We start from the raw sequence: 17,528 nt of genomic DNA on the forward strand, positions 1-17,528 counted from the left end.
ACTAATGTTACTCCTTTTCAACTTTTTTTTTATCAAATCTACTTGACTAGTAGATTTGTGTTTACAATTTATTGTTAAGATTTTACGTAAACTAATCATCATCACGTTATAGACACGTTATCACAAAGAAAAAAACGTGACACTTGAGGGTTTTCAAGTGACATATCACGTCATATTTGCCACCAATGGCAACATTCACAGCACATAATGGATTTGCAAAAATCCTTCACTATCTATAGCTTATTTCTAAATCCACTTGAAAAAACACAATACACTTAATTTATTCCGATTTATCTTATCATGTTAGGCTTTTTAAGTGTATTTTATAAAGCAGCTATCAAACCGCATTTGCACACATTTCTGTAGTGTTACCGCAGTGCAACCATGGTGGTTTTAAAGCTTTTGCTCGTTCTGGCTGTAGGTTTGGTGCATTGTGCTGCCGCAGATGATAGTGACGAGCTTAAGGCTGTAGTTGTGGTAAGTTTTCAAGTGCTTACAAGTCAGCATTTATTAATTGAGCTGTTAGCTGTTTAGACATGGGGATAGATCACCTTTAAGTTCCTGGCCTAATGATGTGTACTTTGGAAATTCTAGTTTATGGCCTGATGGTTATGGACAACTTAATAATGTAAGTGTAGCTTAGTTAAGAAATGTGGCAACATATTATGCAGAATCACTCTGTATCAATTTCTAACAAGTGATTGATGGCATCCTTTGTTAGCAGAAGAACCATTAAAACACTCAAAAATTAATTATCAATGCTTTCCGGATACGTAAATGATATCAGATACTATCACTGTTGCCGTCAACACCATTACATTAAAATTTTTTAGCTGGGTAAAGAACGTCATTACAAGCTTGGTCAATGGTTCCGCGAACGTTACGGCAATTTTCTGCCTAGTCGTTATAACCGCAACGACATCTACGTCCAATCTACAGACGTTGACAGGACTCTACAATCTGCAGCCGCAAATTTGGCCGGACTTTATCCTCCAATTGAAGACCAAATTTGGAACGAAAACCTTCTGTGGCAGGTGAGTGGAATTTTCTCCTCCTTTCCTTCTTCGTACATCGTTCCCTTTCAGCCGGTTTCCATTCACACTATCCCTGAAAGCAACGATGCCATTTTGGCCACTACCGTGCCTTGTGCCAAACATTCGCAACTTATCAGTGAACTGGAAAATTCGGAAGAGTTGCAGCAGTTGAGAGCTGAACTGTCAGAGTTTTTCAGCACGATTGCCGAATTGGCTGGATATTCCTCTGTGGAAATCGGTACTTTTGCTGAGTTGCATTCCTCTATAGTCATATACAGGGGATTTAATTGGTCGCTGCCTGAATGGACTGATACTTACTTTGAAGAAATAACCAGATTAGCCGCGTTGGATTTCCAGCTTTACACTTACACCGCGGAATTAGCGAGGTTGAAAGTCGGTCCATTTTTCGATTATCTCATCAGTCATTTGAAATCTATCAAAACCAATGAGCTGCTCGCTGCTAAAAATATTAGAGGTCCTCGTTATCAAACCACTGCTCTTCAATCTGCTGCAGCTGAGAAGTTTTTAATGTTAAGTGCCCACGATAGCACTGTGGCGGACCGTTTGAATGCAATGGGATTGTACAACGATGCTGCTCCTGAATTCAGTTCAACAGTGATTTGGGAAGTGAGAGAAGGTGAATCAGGGCATTACGTCAATCTTTACTTCAAGAATAGCACCCATTTTGAAGAGTTGACCCTCCCTGGATGCAGTTTTAACTGCGCTTTTGACGACTTTGTTACTATCCTAGAACCCATTACTGCACCTTTAAGTACCTGGACTGAAGAATGCATAGTCTAAAACACACCCCTTTATTGTTCTAATCCATACTAATAAATTTATAAGCATTTATTCTAGGTTATTATTTAGTGTGAATCCTTCTCTCTTTCAGCCAGTTCCGATCCATACTAGCCCTGAAGATGAAGACTACGTTCTGACTGGTGAGGTTCCATGTCCCAAATACACACAATTAGTGCAAGAATTTAAGGAGTCAGAACTATACCAGAGCTGGAATGAGGATCTCCAAGAGGTCTTTCAGGAGATACGCGAATTAGCCGGATACACCACCATGGATGTAAGCACTTTTTCTGGTCTCTTCAGTACGATAACAATCTACAGAGGTTTGAATCTCAATCTTCCCGAATGGACCGAATCCTACTGGCCATTAATCAAGTCATGGGCGGCCAGAAAGTTTCAATGGTCCACCTACACTGAACAAATGGCCAGACTAAGAACGGGGCCATTCTTTGACTATCTATTCGAATATTTCAATTCCATTAAATCCCAAACACTACTCGAACACACCCACCTGAAAGGACCTCGTTTTCTGAGTGCTAACTTGACCAACATTCCGAAAAATCCAGCTCCCAAATTTTTAATGTTGAGCGCACATGACAGCACATTAGCTGACCGAACCAACGCCATGGGAGTTTATCCAGGTGCCGTGCCAGAATTTGGATCAACATTTATATGGGAGTTGAAAGAGGGCAGCAGCGGGTACTACATTAATATGTACCATAAAAATAGTACCGATTTTAATGAAGTGTCTTTACCGGAATGCGATTTTAATTGTTTGCTGGAGGATTACCAAAATCTTTTGGAACCAATCACTTTGAATGGTGTTGACTGGGCCACTGAGTGTAATGAGTGAGCTGAGCTCCAAAGAATGCATGAAAATAAAATAAGTAATTGAATATGAAAGTCTCTACTTGCTTTTATCACTGTTTGAATTAAATCACGTGACCGTTCTTTTGACTAGTGTCACCTTGCCTTTACAGTGTTGCCAGCTTAAAAATAGCTTCCGTGTCAAATGACGTATATTTTCCAATTTCAGCTTTAGCCACTCTCTGAATTTGATCCTGCAAATTTTCCTCGTTCAAATTAACGTTTTATGGCCACGTGACTGTTTTTGTTGACTGTACAGTGTTGCCAGCTCAAAGATTGTAATCTCAAAGTCACGTGACGTATGTATATTTTGCAATTTTAGCTTTTACCAGTCTCTAAATTTGATTTTGCGACTTTTTATAATTCAAACTACCTTTTTATGGTTACATGACTGTTTTTCGCGTTACCTTGCCTTACGGTGTTGCCAGCCCAAAACTGGCATTGTCAAAGTCACGTGATGTATATTTTCCAATTTCAGCTTTAGCCACTCTCTAAATTTGATACAGCAAATTTTCCTCGTTCAAATTAACGTTTTATGGCCACGTGACGTATGTATATTTTGCAATTTTAGCTTTTACCAATTTATAAATTCGATTGAGCGAAGTGTCATAATTCAAACTGCCTAGTTTATAGAGTCGAGTGACTGTTTTTGGTGTTATCTTGCCAGTACAGCGTTGCCAGCTCAAAGATTGCATTCTTAAAGTCACGTGACGTGTATTTTACAATTTTAGCATTTACCAGTCTCTAAATTTCATTTAGCAAATTTTCTTAATTCGAGCTTCCTTTTGATAACCACGTGATCGTTTTTGACTAGTGTCGATTTTTAAAAAGTCATAACTACATTTTGAGGGTCACGTGACTATTTTTAGTGAGTGTATAGTGCTGCCAAAATGTAATTATCAATGTCAGGAGACATGTATTTACCACTAGTGTCTAATTCTGATTTTAATTTTAATGAGGTTCGAACTACCCCTCTAGTAAACGCTAACACAAAAATTCGTCTCTTATTTATGGTCATGTGACGGTTTTTCACTGTTGTTACCTTACCTTTACACTGTTGCCAGCTTTCACATTTAATTCTCAAAGTTTTCCACGTATTTTAAACTTTCAGCGTTTGCAACCGTTTTAATTTGAACGATGTAGACATTTCAAAAATCAAAACTTTGAGGATTACGTGACGTATTTTTGGTCAGTGTCACCTTGCCTGTACAGTGTTGCCAAGTAAGGAATTAAGCTGAAAAAAGTAACACAACGATACATTTAAATTTCTATGGTAGAGGGGGGCAGCTGCCCCTACCTGCTCCCCCTCGATATTATACCCATAAAGCAAATGGTACTCGTGTTCAGTACATGTAATTATAGTACATTTACCCGCAAATAAATTTATGCTGAAACTGAATTTGTATGAGCAACATTTCAGTAGAAAACTTTCGTGCAAGCACATCACATTCGAAGTCAGCCAGAGGGGGCCCGTTCAAGTGAGTCGTGTTGGCCCCCTTGGGGGTTTTTTCATCACGTATCCACCTTGCCGTCAAACGGAATAGAACATATTTTCAGTTCGATTAATGTGTGAGAATTCTCACCGTAATTGCCAACAAACAGGCTCTCCGGTACCATTCGGGTTCGATTTGTAGTTCGTTTATGGTGCGCGTGTATTTACGCTATTGAGTAATTGTTGCAGGAGCGTCCATTAAAGCTATTTTATTACTAAAAACTGTTTTATTCCAGTAATCGTCCTGATATTAACTCTCTAATTAAGCAGAGAAATTTACGTGACAATTCCTAAATAATTGTAGGGTTACAGAGGGTGTAATATTTCTGGTTAGTAATATGTGTCTGAGGACGCCACTGTAGCTATTACACTAAGGTATAATAACGGGTGTTACCATTAACATTTCACCTGATACGGAGGTAGAAAGGGAGTTGCCGAAGGGTCTGTTTTCGGTGCTTGGTTTATACAGGGTGGTCCAGTTTTAAATGTCAATAATTCACCATTCCATAGCCCAGTAAAAAGTAAGTTGACATGCATTATGTCATTTTCCTGAAAAATGCTTCCTAAGAAAAATACAGTCCTTCAAATTTCAATTTAAAAAATCGGTTTTTTGTCATAACTGTCAGACCGTTGTAGTCATTTTGATCAAATTTGGAACAAGCACTTAAGAAATTATTACTTATTATGAATGATGTTTGCCAAAATTCTCCAGTAGCGTAGATACAGGAAGATGGATTTCATTTTTCTGCCTGATTCTTTACGTCACTGGATATTTTTAAAAAATTTAATTTTTTTTACTTTACTTGTCCAATTTGACAAAATAAGTACCTCTTATAAAATTCTGATTTGAAGCTTCGTTTACGAGATAATTGAGTTATTACGTTCAGAGACCCAAAATCAACCCAACTTAACTTAAAAATGGTCTTGAAAACGGTGAAAATTTACTTAAGAAGCTTAAAAAATGTCTTTGTAGCCAATTTTCACAGTTTCCAGACAAATTGAAAGACTTTAGTTTTGAAAATTGACAGAAACCCAGTAAATTTACTTTGAAACGGTGAAAATTGACTTGAGAGGCTTAAAAATTGTCTTTTGACCAGTTTTTACAAATTGAAAGATTTTAGCCTTGGCAATTGACTTGGAAACTGTGAAAATTGTCTTGAAAGGCTTAAAAACTGTCTTTGTAGTCAGTCGTTATAGTTTTCAGATAAGTTGAAAAACTTTAGTAGTGAAAATTAGGTTGTAGTCATGAAAAACTACTTTATCTACAATTTTTTACTACAAATTCACACATTTCAACCTTGAAAATGGACTTGGTCACCAAAAAGTAACTCTAAACCAATGAAAAGTGACATCAAAAGCTTAAAATTTCCATTTGAAGTAAGTTTTCATAATTTGAAAATACATTTCAATATTTTAGTCTTGAAAATAGTCTTAAATACAGGATATTGACATTAGATTGATAAAAATTTACTTGAAGACTAACTTTTCAGGTTTGTTTCCTTTCCTTTTTATTTTCTTAGAACTCTGGACTATTTTTAGGGCTTTGAAACTGCTTTCAGCTAGGAAAATCGAGTTTTAGGGTTACCTTCACCAAGTTTTTGACATAGGAGCCTTAAAAAACTATTTTTCATTTTCCATAGGTTTAAACATGCCATTTCACACTTTGTCAGTATTAAATTGACTTCTAGACGCTTCACTTTGCTTTAAGACTGAAAAATCGAATTTTAAACAATTTTTTCTAGTAAAAGTTATGTTTCAGACTCTTCATTGATGAAAGTAAACAATTTTGGCATTAAATGCTACGTTATTAGTCTTAAACACTAATTTTTAGAATTAAATTAGTCCAAAAATTCGGACTGTTACCAGTGTTTAATTGAATAAAAAAAATCTTGATTTTTGACTATTTTCAGTGTCAAAAGTTAACTCGTAAACCTCACAGATGACCAAATTTGAATCCTTTTGAACCATTTTAAAGTAAAAAATACAACAACCCAAGTAGACATTTTTGTCAATTTTGAATAATATCCAGTGAGAGTAGAAAATAAAGACTATCCCCCTATATCGACGCATTTAAACCATTTTGAAGGTTTGTGTCTTCCTTAGGAAGCGTTCTTCAGGAAAATGACATAACGTCAACTTATTTTTTGATTGGCTATCGATTGGTGAATTATTGACATTTAAAACTGGACCACTCTGTATATGAATTTCCGCAAGTAATAATTACTACACATATTGAAATTTAAAAGGTCTCTACATTAAACTAGTTTCCTTTACTGTTTACTGTAGCATGCCCAAGATGAAGCCTACTTATTACGCAAGTTTCGAAAAGTGTACACACCCAGTGGAGTCGGTTTTCCTACAAGTTTTTCCTCCTAAGGCTAATAAGCTCGGCTTTAATATTTGTTCTTGGAAAAACACGACCCGACAGAGACATATTATATCGTTTGTTCTCCGGTTCCGCGTCCCTGCTAACAAAGCCTTAATTTTTTCTTCATTTTTTTTTTGATGGATGGCCAAACCTGGAAAGGAAACCGACCCACTCGAATATCCATCGCGGATGGCACAAATACAACCACATTTAATATCTTATTGTTTACTTTCCATTGCTGTCTTGTTATGCGTTACAACGAACGGCGTTAACGAGCTAACGACCATACGACACCTCATGCCACTGCAGAAAAACAACTTATTCACTAGTCAAAGTTGATTTATCATTCTAGAAATATTATGCCTGAGTTTGTTCGCCATTTGAGCAAATATAAATGGGACAAAACAAGTTGTGATCCATTATCTACGAGTATATTGTTAGGATATTCTGCTTTGTTAGATATTGTTGCCATTCTATCAATACTCGACAAGCAATTTATTTACCTACGTAAAAAAAACATTTTAATAAGGAAAATATCAAATGGGGTAGCCACATACAAACCAGATCCTCATCAGAGTGAAAAATATTGATAAAAAGGAAGTGTAGGATAAGAAGGTCGAAGCAAGACAACTTTACGGAATCGACAAAGATGGACTGTCAGCATATACGCGCTCATACTTTTGACATTTACCACGTGACACTTAAATGTCATCTTAACGATAGGCGACCACTGTAAATTGGCTAATTGTCAGCACCAAAGCGCTCCAATCTACAAATCTTTTCTTGAAAATTTTATTCTATTTTTGAACATTTTGGATCCAGTTAGCTCAATCAATTTACCAATAATCATTAAACTGGTTTTTGAAAAATTAACTTTCTTCATTATTTTGTCCCATTTTTTACTTTTTTTTTGCTTATTCCTTTATAGAATTATTATTGTTTTTCTACTTTTTAGTCGTTTTCATCAATTCAACTTTTCTACTTTTTTGTTTGGTTTTGTCCTATGTTTAGACTCTTTTTCACATTTCACTTTACTTATCAGGACATTTCAAAGTTTATTCAAATTATTAGTAAATGTGAAGTTTTGTACGTTATCACTTACTTACTTTCTTTTTTATGTCTATTTTATACGATTTTTGGCAATTGCTCAATCATTTCTCAAAGCGTCAAACAATCAACATGTCAAAGCTTTCTTACATACAGAGTGCTACACTTTTCAATTTCTTCTTTGTTTTAGTTTTGTTATTTTTTAATGTTAATTAATAATAACTCAAACATTGCTTAAGTCCAGTTTGATTTAAATAGTGTTTGATACCTTGATGAATAGAGGGGCGCTACTGGCATTCAGGCCCTCAGGAGTTTATTTCTTGGAAAATTCTCATTAGTTACGACCTCGTTATTTTTAATTTTCAGCTTTGCGCCAAAGAAAAAAATTACCGAGTTAAGGAGGGAAAAGTGTTGAGAACGATATTATTTATTGCTGCTACCGAGCTGTTACACGTAGCGTATTCTGGGGCCCGAAGCGCGAACAAATTAGAAGGAAATTAAACGCCTTCTTTTGCTTTATACAGTAGTTGTTAACGAACAATAATCGCAAATAACGTTCGATTTCAATCATTGTAAAACTTGTAAGATTTAACAGTGCCACAAACCAAATTTTTTGTAATATTATATTCAACGTAACTAATATGGTAAGTTCACATTTGCAGCATTTGTATAAATCTGTTTGTAATTGGTCAAAAATTTCAGCTTGCTTGATCAATCACGAACCAGTGAAAATCATATACTTTTTCAGTTTATTGATTGAAAAATGCGCTTAAAACAGTCATTTTCTTACTCCAAATTATTCTCTACAACCACGTGATGGCTGTCACTATTGTCAGAGTTGTCAAAATTTTACTAGAATTTGCAAGAATTACATTTTAGCACAGTTTTCGAAACAAGACGATTTTCTGAGATTTAATAGTTATTTTGACAATTGTCACTTCATAGTGTAGCTAAATAGTCTTCTGAAATCACGTGACCACTGTCAATAACGTCAAAACTGTCAAACCATGCTCTAAACTTGCAATAATCAGGGTTTAGGAACATTTTCTTGCAGTATTTGATATAAAACGTGTTTCTGAGAAGTATGACAGTTATTTTGCCAATAGTCACGTGACCGTTTAGCTAAATAGTGTTCTACAATCACGTGACAACTGTCACTAACGTCAAAACTGTCAAACCATGCTCAAAAGTTTCAATAATCAGGGTTTAGAAACGTTTTCTTGCAGTATTTGATATAAAACGTGTTTCTGAGATTTATGACAGTCATTTTGCCAATTGTCACGTGACCGTCTAACCAAATAGTGTTCTACAATCACGTGACAACTGTCACTGTCAAAACTGTCAAACCATGCTGAAAAGTTGCAAAAAACAGGATTTAAAAATGTTTTCTTGCAGTATTTGATATAAAACGTGTTTCTGAGAAGTATGACAGTTATTTTGCCAATTGTCACGTGACCGTTTAGCTAAATAGTGTTCTACAATCACGTGACAACTGTCACTAACGTCAAAACTGTCAAACCATGCTCAAAAGTTCGTTATCCGACGACACGATGATCAGACAATTTCCTGATTGGTCATAATGTTTTGGCGGGATACTTTATCCGATGATTTTTAAATTTCGTACGACATCGGATGAAGTAGAATTTTGTTTTTTTTGTCCGATATTGTGTCGTTTTTAACCTCACTCTACGACTCTGAGTAGCAAAAACAATTCTGTATTCTGTTGTTTTGTTTATGGACCTTTTTATGCTTTCAGTTAACAATAAATTTTTGATAAAGTGGTCTAAAATGGTGAACGCAAACGAAAATAAACGGACAATAAATTTTGACCAATAAAATACGTTTTGGGCATTCGTTTCGTCGTATATCGGTCACATGGGAATCAAAAATTATATTTTATTTGAACCAATAAGAATGTAGCATTTTTAACCAATTACAAGAGTTTCGTGCATTCGTGTCATCGGATCACGGCCGCATGGGACTTTAGCTTTAGAAACGTTTTCTTGCAGTATTCGATATAAAGTTTTTAAAATTTATGATTTTTGACAATGGTCACGTGACTGCCTAGCTAAATTATCTTTTAAAACCACGTGATATCTGTCACTAATGTCAAAACTTAAAAAACAATTATCAAAAAAAATTAAAAATCTGTATTTTTGAAGTACGGTTTTTATAGCAAGGCAACTTGATCTTGACAACTATTAAAAGACACCCTGTATAATAATGTTTAATGAATGAATTTGTTTTGATCTACCGTTTTTTGACTGATTATTCTACCGCATGGTAGAACATAAAGGAAATGACAACCAAATCCAGTGGTGTGTAGGTTTCAGGTGTTATTAAAAAAAAACAATGCTTGCAATAATAACATGATTTGTGAATTGTTTTTTAAAAAAGTGCTTCAAATTGAGTGTAACAATAATAATAAGTTTTCAATATGCTCTGCCATTCCATAATGAACTGTTTCTGGATGTGAAGTGAATAACAACTTTTTAAGTTCTGGGCTTCAAAGTACGGCTAGGTGGTGGAGGAATTCTAGAAAATCCGGCGGCATCGAATACTGGCAACAAACCTACCGAAAACTCTAAAACTACACAATAAAATTGCAATTTCCCAACCAGATACCTTCTCTGCTGCCTTTCAGCAAATCTTTCTTAAACGGTTCGGTAGGAAAATAGGTCGCCCCATAAAAGTCCAGGCCTTGTTGCAAAAGAGTGTTGTACTCGTCCAAGGACGCCACCGTTACCCTAATAGGATTAGGAGCACCTGGTGGTTGATCGATGCGGGATTGCAGTCTGGACACCTCCACCTGCATAAATCGTGCACTTTTTGCTCAAAGACCACGTTACTCGCAGGTGTGTCACATTAAAAACATCATTTGAATGTAATCAAGACGTTTCGTACACAAAAGGCACTGTTTAATAATCGAAACACGCGCCAAATACGAAACACACTTACGAGTCTACGTTTAGGTTCTTAAGAGAGTTGGAACGGTAAATCGGATTCGATATGTAAAAATCCATATCGCTGGCACGTGCCATTCGACTTAACCACGTTTTCACTGTTATTCTGATTCGATTTCCTCTTCAATAAAATATAGCGTGGTGCGTTTGATTCAATCAATGTGAGGGTGCTTACAAGGGAACACTCACCACCGAGGAAAACCGATACAGGCTGGCCCTTATGTCATCTTCGGGAAGATCCAAGGGTACCTCGTGCACTAATAGAGAGTAGGTTTTCTGCGGACGACACGGAATAGCCACTTTTCTGTACAATCTACCTCCAGTCACCTGAAAAATGTGGGGATATCAAAAGTGGTCCAGCACATTTTGAATTTAAGCATTTTTGATGAATACAGTATTCAAACTGAACTTTTTTAAACTTTGTTGGGTCGTTTTTGTTATAAGACATCACTAAGAGCTTACTTGATCATGAAACTGGTTTTTGAAAAATGTTACAAAATGTAGTTAAATTATTTACCTTTTAAAATAAAAACACTCTTTAACTCTTTCTTTATCATCTGCAGGGTGATTCCAAAGTTGGGGCTTTCCTTTCACCTGCAAATAGGGCTTCAAAAAATAGGGTTTTTTTCGTTTGACGCTTTTTTGAAATATGAACAATAACGAAGATACAGGGTGTATACTATCGACATTTTATAGCATTTTTAATCATCTTTTCAACGATATATAGAAATTCCAGATTGGAGAACAAATAAAGGGTGCACGGGAAAAACAAGCTAAGTCAAATTTTGAAGTTTTTGAGTACAGCAGTTTTATCTCTAAAATCGTTGTTAACTGGTCACCTATAGGCATTAGAAACATAAATATTTTTTTATATATAAAGCAGCATGCTTTTTTATTTAATATAATAATTACAAGGTTTTTGTTGAAGAAGATACAAAAATAGGTCTTGACTTAGCCTGTTTTTCACCAGATTTATATTATAAATATTAAATTCATCAAGCTTAAGTAGCAAACAAGGTAATTCATAAATTAAAATGTATGTCAAAAAATAATTAGTTGAAAACTTGTTTGTTTTTTATTGATAAAAAATTATTAAACTAATTAGTTACTAAAAAGATTGAAAGGTAAGTAGGTCATTCCCGTGTACGCCTATCCTAAAATATGTTCTATTAGACGACGTAGCTCGATTTTCTTCTGACTAAGTTTGGACCCTGTATAGCATCGCTATTGTCTATCAGGTGAAGCTGTTTTCTCAATTTGGCCAAAAATTGACTTAGCTTGTTTTTCCCGTGCACCCTTCAAATTACAGGGTCACAAGGCTTTAAACCTGGCAACATCGCTGCAAACTCAAACAAAAAGTGACACAGTGCAAATTACAGCGTCACAAAGGTTTAATCCTGGCAACGCCACTTTCAACTCACAAGAAGTGACACAATTTTTAAATTAAAATATCTCAAAAACTGAAAAAGTTAGACAGTTTGTTCAAACGCCATATTTTGACATTTTCTATCTTCTTCCCAATGACATATAGAAAATGTAGATTGGAGTGCAAATTACAGCTTCACAAGGCTTCAAACTTAGCAACAACGCTGCAAACTCACAAAAAGTGACACAATTTTCGAATTGAAATTTCTCAAAAACTGAAAAAGTTAGAAAATTCGCTCAACCGACATTTTGTAACATTTTTTATCCCCTTTCTAATGATATTTAAAAAATCTAGATTCGAGTGCAAATTACAGCTTCACAAGGCTTCAAACTTAGCAACAACGCTGCAAACTCACAAAAAGTGACACAACTTTCGAATTGAAATTTCTCAAAAACTGAAAAAGTTAAAAAATTCGCTCAACCGACATTTTGTAAAATTTTTTATCCTCTTTCTAATGATATTTAAAAAATCTAGATTTGAGTGCAAATTACAGCTTCACAAGGCGTCAAACTTAGCAACAACGCTGCAAACTCACAAAAAGTGACACAATTTTCGAATTGAAATTTCTCAAAAACTGAAAAAGTTAGAAAATTCGCTCAACCGACATTTTGTAACATTTTTTATCCTCTTTCTAATGATATTTAAAAATCTAGATTGAAGTGCAAATTACAGCTTCACAAGGCTTCAAACCTAGCAACAACGCTGCAAACTCACAAAAAGTGATACAATTTTCGAATTGAAATTTCTCAAAAACTGAAAAAGTTAGAAAATTCGCTCAACCGACATTTTGTAACATTTTTTATCCTCTTTCTAATGATATTTAAAAAATCTAGATTGGAGTGCAAATTACAGCTTCACAAGGCTTCAAACCTAGCAACAACGCTGCAAACTCACAAAAAGTGACACAATTTTCGAATTGAAATTTCTCAAAAACTGAAAAAGTTAGAAAAAAAAAAAAATTTGTTAATGTGTGTTGATAGGAAATAACCTGTCAGTTAGTTAAAATTAAGTTAAACTTATTTTTTTACTTTCGTTTTTTCAGTAAAACTTTGACACCCTGTATCTTCGTTATTGTTCACATTTCGAAAAAATTGTATTTAACCTTGAACCTTATTTTTTGAAGTCCTATTCGCAGGTGAATGAAAAGCCCCAACTTTGGAATCACCCTGTATATTATAATCCTTTACGTTGTCATCAATTCTTTTTTATGTCTTTCATTTTACTTTAATTCTTCACTTCTTTTCTCTGTATATTTTATCTTCCTACTTTTCTCATTCTGGCTTACGTAATTTCTTACAATAAAATCTTTAATTCGTACTATTTTGGTCTTCGAAAACTGGTTACTAAGAAGTTTCAAAATGTAACGAAAAAAACCGTATTTTTTTGGTAAATGAGAAATTTTGTGCATTATTACTTACTCTTTCCACCCCACGGCATTTGCGTATAAAACTACTTTCTGAAAAATTGTTTAATATTTCGATAAACATAAAATCAACTTTAGCTTTCCTTCATCTTCTCTCTTATTTTTTAACTCTACTTTCTATTTGTACTTGTCATTTCTCTACAACTATGAAAAGTATCTATAGGAAATCAACGGTAAGAAAAGAGAACCGTTGCCAAACAAATGGGTTAAATAAAGATGGCAAAAAACTTTGTATGTGACATGTGTCAGCCGGAGCGGATGTGAGATATTTTGACAGTTGGTCACAAAATATCAATCAGTTGTTCTGACGGTGATCATGTGACCAATTTTCAGATTATGTCGAGATCAGTGACAGTTTTTAGTAATTTTTGTCTAACCCAATTTTCTCTCTTCTGAAGGTATTTTACTCTTTTTTTCTCCATTCGCTTGTGTTCTCTTTTTCACACTTTTTCTATTTATTTTACAATGAACAAAAGTAATTGTATTTTAGCAGACATGTTCTTTCGACGTCTCCTATTTCTATCACTTCCCCTCTTCACTTATTTAGTCAATCTGTTCCCAGTCTCTCTATTTGGCAAGACTGTAACATAGGAAGGCTGTTTCTAACATCGTTTTCCCATTCTAAGATAGTAGGAAAACTATTGATCACTTTGACATTTTAAAGGCAACAAGAAATTGACATCGACAACCTCGAAAAATTATTTCTAATTTTATTTTGCAATTCGTAGATATTGTACACCACAATGTAATAAAAAAATGTTTTGAACGTGACCTTTTCTTATTTGTTGGTCACAATCAAGTGCATTGTTTTATTTTCTCATACTACTTTAGTTTAACGTGTTTTTGTAAACTTAAAACAAGACAGAAACATACTCGGTGAGATTGATTGAATTACCGAATTCAGATTAAGATAGTTCGATTGGAAATGTTGACATTTTTAAAACCGAAAAACGGTTTTTTGTATGTATGTTTCTTCATAAAAATCATTAACAAAAAATATAGGAAAAATAATCGTGAGATTGGGAGCACTGAAGTAAAAAATCTAAGTAATGTTTGAAAATGAACAACAAAGAAGCAATATAACACCCTGTAATTTCTGAGTAAACCGTTAACACAAGTTTGTAAAGAAAGCAAAAATAAGTTGGATAAAACAAATGTGACAATTGTTGATAATCTTTTCAGTATCAAAGATATTTAGAAAATCTAATACTTGTGATAACATGTTAAATGTTAATTTGATACTAAACAAAAATTTGAGAAAAAACAAAACTTTGACGAGACTTATGTTTATTTTTTGTTTAATTCTTTCTGGTATTCTGGTAAAATGGAAATGAAGAGCATCAATGGGCCTGTCCAACAATTTTTTTTTATATCATAACTACAAAGACGGATTGAAAATATTATACCCGTATTTTTGTGTTTTCAAAAATATTAAGTATAAATAGAAAAAAAATGATGATAAAAACTACATTAATCTCATGTTTAAAACGCCCGCCGCCGGTGACGTACTACACTATCAACCAATCAGCGACAAGAAGTGAAACAGATGGCGTGCAACAGCCAATAAAATCGCCCAGAATTACGTACGTCACATGCGCGCCAAAACAGATCTTTTAAATTCAATGGACAAATTCAAACTAATGTAGGAACATTTACGACCATAATTTTTTCTTCAAGAATATGAAAAATTAGTTTTTTGATCCTATTCTTTCGATTCCAGTCATTAAAACAAAAATTTATGATATGTGGGATAGGCCCATTGAATTGAAGTTATAATAAAAAAAGCAAATTGTGAAATCCTTTAGCCAATAATAGAAAAAAACCAAAAACCATCAATAGAGAGCTGATTAGACGTTTAAACCAGAAAGGATTCGGGGATTAATTAAATCTGTGAAAACAATCTAAACGGAACTACACTTCGAGAAACTTTCCTCTCCAAAAAAAGATAAACCCTATCTGCACTGCCCCCCCTTAAGCCCAACTCCCCGAACTACTACAAATCAAATTCATCCGGCCCGGGGGCGATTTGCAAGAAATTGCATCGAGATATTGTTTAAACTTTCAACTTGGAGACTTCGCGGCGAAGTTTCCGAAGGTGGTTTTCCGTGTTTTAGACGCGGAAAATTACCGAAAGTTCGATATTGCTTCCAAGTTTTCTGAATGCGCGCTTCCGGGAAGTTTCGACTATTGTCACGAGAGATATTGGATTCGGTGCCAGAGATTGGTCGGTTTTCAAGTCTCGTGATTTATTTAAGACCTCAAGTTCATCGTACGTCAGGTTTGGATTTATTGTTTGGTAGAACTTAACAGATAACGGAATAAAAAACAAATAATCACCTTATGAAATCCTTTACGGAAGACCTGCTGATAGTCGTCCGTGTCCGAAAACTTGAACAATATCCCGGTGGCAGTTTTAGTGAGGCTGAAGCTTCCCCTGAAGTTCAGCTTGTCGCAAATGTTGGCAGCTTTGTCTAAGCTTAGATCGTGCGAGGGTGTGAGCAGAAAAGCCCCTAAAACGGGTATATAACTGTTAGCTGTTAACAGCGGGGCAGTTTTCACCCTGTTCTATAAAATTTACATTTAAGAGCTTAAAGTAGAAACTCGACTTACCTTTGCATAAAAACCTGGTGTGTTCGCTAAGATCACTGTTATCGTCGTCGTTTTCACCCCCCATGATATCAGACAGCATAATCGACATAATACACCCCGGAAAATTGCATAGTTTACAAGACTGCGAAACTACCAGGTCCATTTGATGCTTTTATAGGAGATGTGATCCGCGCCCAACTAAAATCAGCCTACGCCAATCAATTTTCGATAATTTATCGCTAATTTCAGTTCTATAGTTTATTGTCTACTAAAACGATGGGTAATTATGTGATTACTTATATTGTATCATATTTTATTATTAGCTTGTTAGAGCTACCTAGGTAGTTTATCAATTTAACGTTCGAGGTCGCTGTCGGAACGTAAAAGGAAACTCATCTGAATAATTGACAGTAACCGACAATTTTTTCATATTTACGACAAACTATTTGTAATAATTAGTTGAAAACAAAGGAGTCATTTAACAACGATCAGTTTTGATCTTTTCTTATTAATGGAATAGGTTTTTAAGACTCTTTAAGACGAGGGCTGCATAACAAAAATATCTCTTCGGTTGGGGTTGGTTGCGAATACGATTAGTCATATGACCACTTTACCCGAACATCTAATACACTACTCGTGAACAACTGTCAATTTATGTTACTTTAGGCGTGTTAAAAAAAATAATTATTTGAACCTCTTTTTTGATCTGAATTGGCAGGCTGCTAAGGAAGAGCAATACTGCAATTATTTTTCAATCATACTGCTATTTGCTACTGCTATTGCATGCAATGAATACTGCACAAGCATGATCTATGAGTCTAACCAATCAATCAAAATGGTTTATTTCCTTGGAATAACATTTGTCCCTCATTCTAATGGGTTAAACCACAGATTTGTGTTGTGTTGCGCCAAAATAAGAATTTTCTCTCAAAATGTTGCTTTAAGTCAACAATAAAATATTAAAATTTATCTGATAGCGAAAAACTTGTTCTTTCAAAAGGTTTAAACTTTGCCATTACACCACAACACATTCCCAAACTTGATATTATTTCTGCAATTGAAGAGACAACTCAAAATTTACCAGAAGAACATCAACAAGAATTTAAAATAAGATCAAAACTTATCTTAGAAAAACAACACAAAACCTATCCAAACCTGAACAACAAGCATTATACTCTCTCAAAAAAGACAACAACATAAAAATACTTCCAGCAGACAAAGGTAACGTAACAGTCATAATGGACTCTATTACATACCACAACAAAGTCATGACTCTTTTAAATGAAAACAATTACACAAAACTAAATAAAAACCCGACAGAAAAAATTGAAAGGCAAATTTACACTACTTTAAAAAAACATCGAGATCAATTTTCTGATCTTGAGAGGCGTAATCTTACGCCACATAATAGCAAAACACCACATTTTTATGGTGTTCCCAAAATTCATAAAAATAACATGCCATTAAGGCCAATTGTGAGTAGTATAAATTCGCCTACTCACTCATTAGCTCGCTTCTTGC

The 17,528-nt window shown here is 34.7% G+C and overlaps 2 protein-coding genes across 6 annotated transcripts; one reads left to right on the plus strand and one right to left on the minus strand.

The window, feature by feature from the left end:
• Positions 1–208: 208 nt before the first annotated feature.
• Positions 209–2,805, plus strand: LOC145726212 (prostatic acid phosphatase-like). Of its 2 annotated transcripts, none has more exons than XM_081975201.1 (4): positions 209–477; positions 527–628; positions 834–1,034; positions 1,927–2,805. In XM_081975201.1, the coding sequence occupies exons 1-4, from the start codon at positions 385–387 to the stop codon at positions 2,683–2,685; spliced, it is 1,155 nt and encodes a 384-aa protein (XP_081831327.1). In that variant the 5' UTR covers positions 209–384; the 3' UTR covers positions 2,686–2,805. The 2 variants fall into 2 exon arrangements, with proteins under 2 accessions (XP_081831327.1, XP_081831328.1); XM_081975202.1 differs by lacking the exon at positions 1,927–2,805 and adding an exon at positions 1,086–1,886 and having other exon boundaries at positions 265–477.
• A 7,157-nt stretch (positions 2,806–9,962) lies between these two features.
• LOC145727023 (uncharacterized) lies at positions 9,963–16,256 on the minus strand. Of its 4 annotated transcripts, none has more exons than XM_081976403.1 (5): positions 16,029–16,256; positions 15,756–15,928; positions 10,759–10,896; positions 10,232–10,415; positions 9,963–10,196 (listed from the first exon to the last, which is right to left on the minus strand). In XM_081976403.1, exons 1-5 carry the CDS (start codon positions 16,168–16,170, stop codon positions 10,099–10,101), a joined length of 735 nt encoding a protein of 244 aa, XP_081832529.1. In that variant the 5' UTR covers positions 16,171–16,256; the 3' UTR covers positions 9,963–10,098. The 4 variants fall into 4 exon arrangements, with proteins under 4 accessions (XP_081832529.1, XP_081832528.1, XP_081832527.1 ...); XM_081976402.1 differs by having other exon boundaries at positions 9,963–10,178; positions 15,756–15,952; XM_081976401.1 differs by having other exon boundaries at positions 9,963–10,190; positions 15,756–15,952.
• Between the last annotated feature and the right edge of the window lie 1,272 nt (positions 16,257–17,528).

Source organism: Ips typographus, linkage group LG3 (assembly GCF_016097725.1).
Source record: "Ips typographus isolate SLU linkage group LG3, UJ_Ityp_2.0, whole genome shotgun sequence".
Taxonomy (NCBI): Eukaryota; Metazoa; Arthropoda; class Insecta; order Coleoptera; family Curculionidae; genus Ips; species Ips typographus.